This window comes from Chaetura pelagica, unplaced genomic scaffold (genome assembly GCF_000747805.2).
Source record: "Chaetura pelagica isolate M959 unplaced genomic scaffold, ChaPel_1.0 scaffold1146, whole genome shotgun sequence".
NCBI classification, from domain to species: Eukaryota; Metazoa; Chordata; class Aves; order Apodiformes; family Apodidae; genus Chaetura; species Chaetura pelagica.
Genome location: NW_009953527.1, coordinates 31,281 through 33,153, shown reverse-complemented (window position 1 = coordinate 33,153; position 1,873 = coordinate 31,281). Strand labels below are relative to the sequence as shown.

At 64.1% G+C, this 1,873-nt stretch overlaps 1 protein-coding gene across 1 annotated transcript in view; it reads left to right on the top strand.

Moving 5' to 3' along the window:
• Positions 1 to 32: 32 nt before the first annotated feature.
• Positions 33 to 1,873, top strand: part of SLC5A6 (solute carrier family 5 (sodium/multivitamin and iodide cotransporter), member 6) — a 7,991-nt gene continuing 6,150 nt past the window's right edge. Inside the window, 8 exon segments of the mRNA XM_009999489.1 lie at positions 33 to 153; positions 156 to 334; positions 431 to 505; positions 575 to 626; positions 723 to 790; positions 1,074 to 1,228; positions 1,590 to 1,730; positions 1,812 to 1,870. Coding sequence (XP_009997791.1) covers positions 33 to 153; positions 156 to 334; positions 431 to 505; positions 575 to 626; positions 723 to 790; positions 1,074 to 1,228; positions 1,590 to 1,730; positions 1,812 to 1,870 — 850 coding nt within the window.

The window sequence follows — 1,873 nt, the reverse complement described above, 5'->3', positions numbered from 1 at the left end:
CAGCGAAGCGGCAGCGAGGGGAGAGCCCGGCCATGGAGTTCACAGTGATCGACTACAGCATCTTCGCCCTGCTGCTGGTGTTCTCCTCGGCCATCGGGCTGTTCTATGCCCTGAGCGGGGACCGGCAGGGCACGGTGCAGGGCATCCTCCTGGCCCCCTCTCCTTACTGGCCACCTTCCAGTCGGCCGTGGCTATCCTGGGTGTACCAGGAGAGATCTATCGCTATGGAACCCAGTACTGGTTCCTGGGCTGCTCCTACCTGCTGGGGTTGCTCATCCCGGCCCACATCTTCATCCCCATCTGCTACCGCCTGCGCATCACCAGCACCTATGAGGTGAGCAGGGGAGGGGACACGCACGGACAGCGTGGGGGGCGTTCCCCCAGCTCTGCACCCCGCGGGGCGGGTGCCCTGACCCGTGTATCCTCACAGTACTTGGAGCTGCGCTTCAACAAGACTGTGAGGTTGCTGGGGACTGTCACCTTCATCTTGCAGATGCTGAGTGGGGTGGGGGGGTTTGGGTGGGAGGTGGCAGGGGGGAGGGCAGGGCCGGCTGCAGTGCTGCTCTCCCCCCAGGTCATCTACATGGGAGTGGTCCTCTACGCGCCCGCCCTGGCTCTCAATGCAGGTGAGAAGGGTTGGGAGGGGGGGTGCTGTGCTGGGATCCCTATTCTGCATGGGGGCAGTGACCCATCCGCTCCTTAACAGTCTCTCTTCCTTGCAGTGACAGGCTTTGACCTCTGGAGTGCAGTGCTCACTATGGGACTGGTCTGCACACTCTACACCACGGTGGTGAGTCTCTGCACCTCATGGGGCCAGGGAGAGTCCTGTGCCACCCCTCCCAGGTGGTGGTGAGAACCCCACGGCACCCCAGGCTGTGGTGATGATCTGCATGCCCCCCACAGGCTGCAGTGACATCCCTGCAATCATGGTCCCTGAGCCCCACCTTAGGTTATGGTGATGGTCCCCATATCCCCCTCCCCCCCATTATACTGATGGTCCCTGTGCCCCTCCCGGGCTGTGGTGATGGGCCCATGCCCCACCGAGTTCTGGTGACGTCCTGGTGTTTCCACAGGGTGGGCTGAAGGCTGTCATCTGGACTGACGTGTTCCAGACACTGGTGATGCTGGCGGGGCAGCTGGCTGTCATCGTGGTGGGTGCCCGGCGTGTGGGCGGCATGGCCCATGTCTGGCACCTGGCCCATCTGGAGGGCCGGGTCTCTGGCATCAAGTGAGTCTCCTCCCACACCCTGCCTCCCGCTGCCTTTTCCTGCCCCACAGCACGAGGAAGCCCAGAATGGCATGAGGACATGTGGGGTGTGGTGGGGACAGAGGCCCCAGCACAGCTGGGAACATGCAGAGTGGCTGTGGTGGGGACAGGGACCCTAGCACAGCATGGGAACATGTGGGGACAGGGACCCCAGAATGGCATGGGAACATGTGGAGGGGCTGTGGTGGTGACAGAGACCCTGGCATGGCATGGGGACACGTGGGGCTAGGGTGGGGATAGGGACACCAGCAGGGGTGGGGGCTGTTCCTGCTACCCCCTGGCATGCCAGGGATGACCCATGCTCTGTTCCCCGTGTCCCCAGCCTGGACCCTGACCCCTTTGAACGGCACACCTTCTGGACACTGGCAGTGGGGGGGGTCTTCATGATGCTGTCGCTGTACGGGGTGAACCAGGCGCAGGTCCAGCGGTACCTGAGCGCCCGCAGCGAATGGGAGGCCAAGCTGTGAGTGGGGCGGGGGCTGGGGGGCGGAGCTCAGGGCTGGAGATCAGATCCCCCACACCCACCCTCGCCTCTGCCCCGCAGCTCCTGCTATGCTGTGTTCCCCTGCCAGCAGCTTGTGCTCTGCCTCAGCTGCCTCCCCCGCC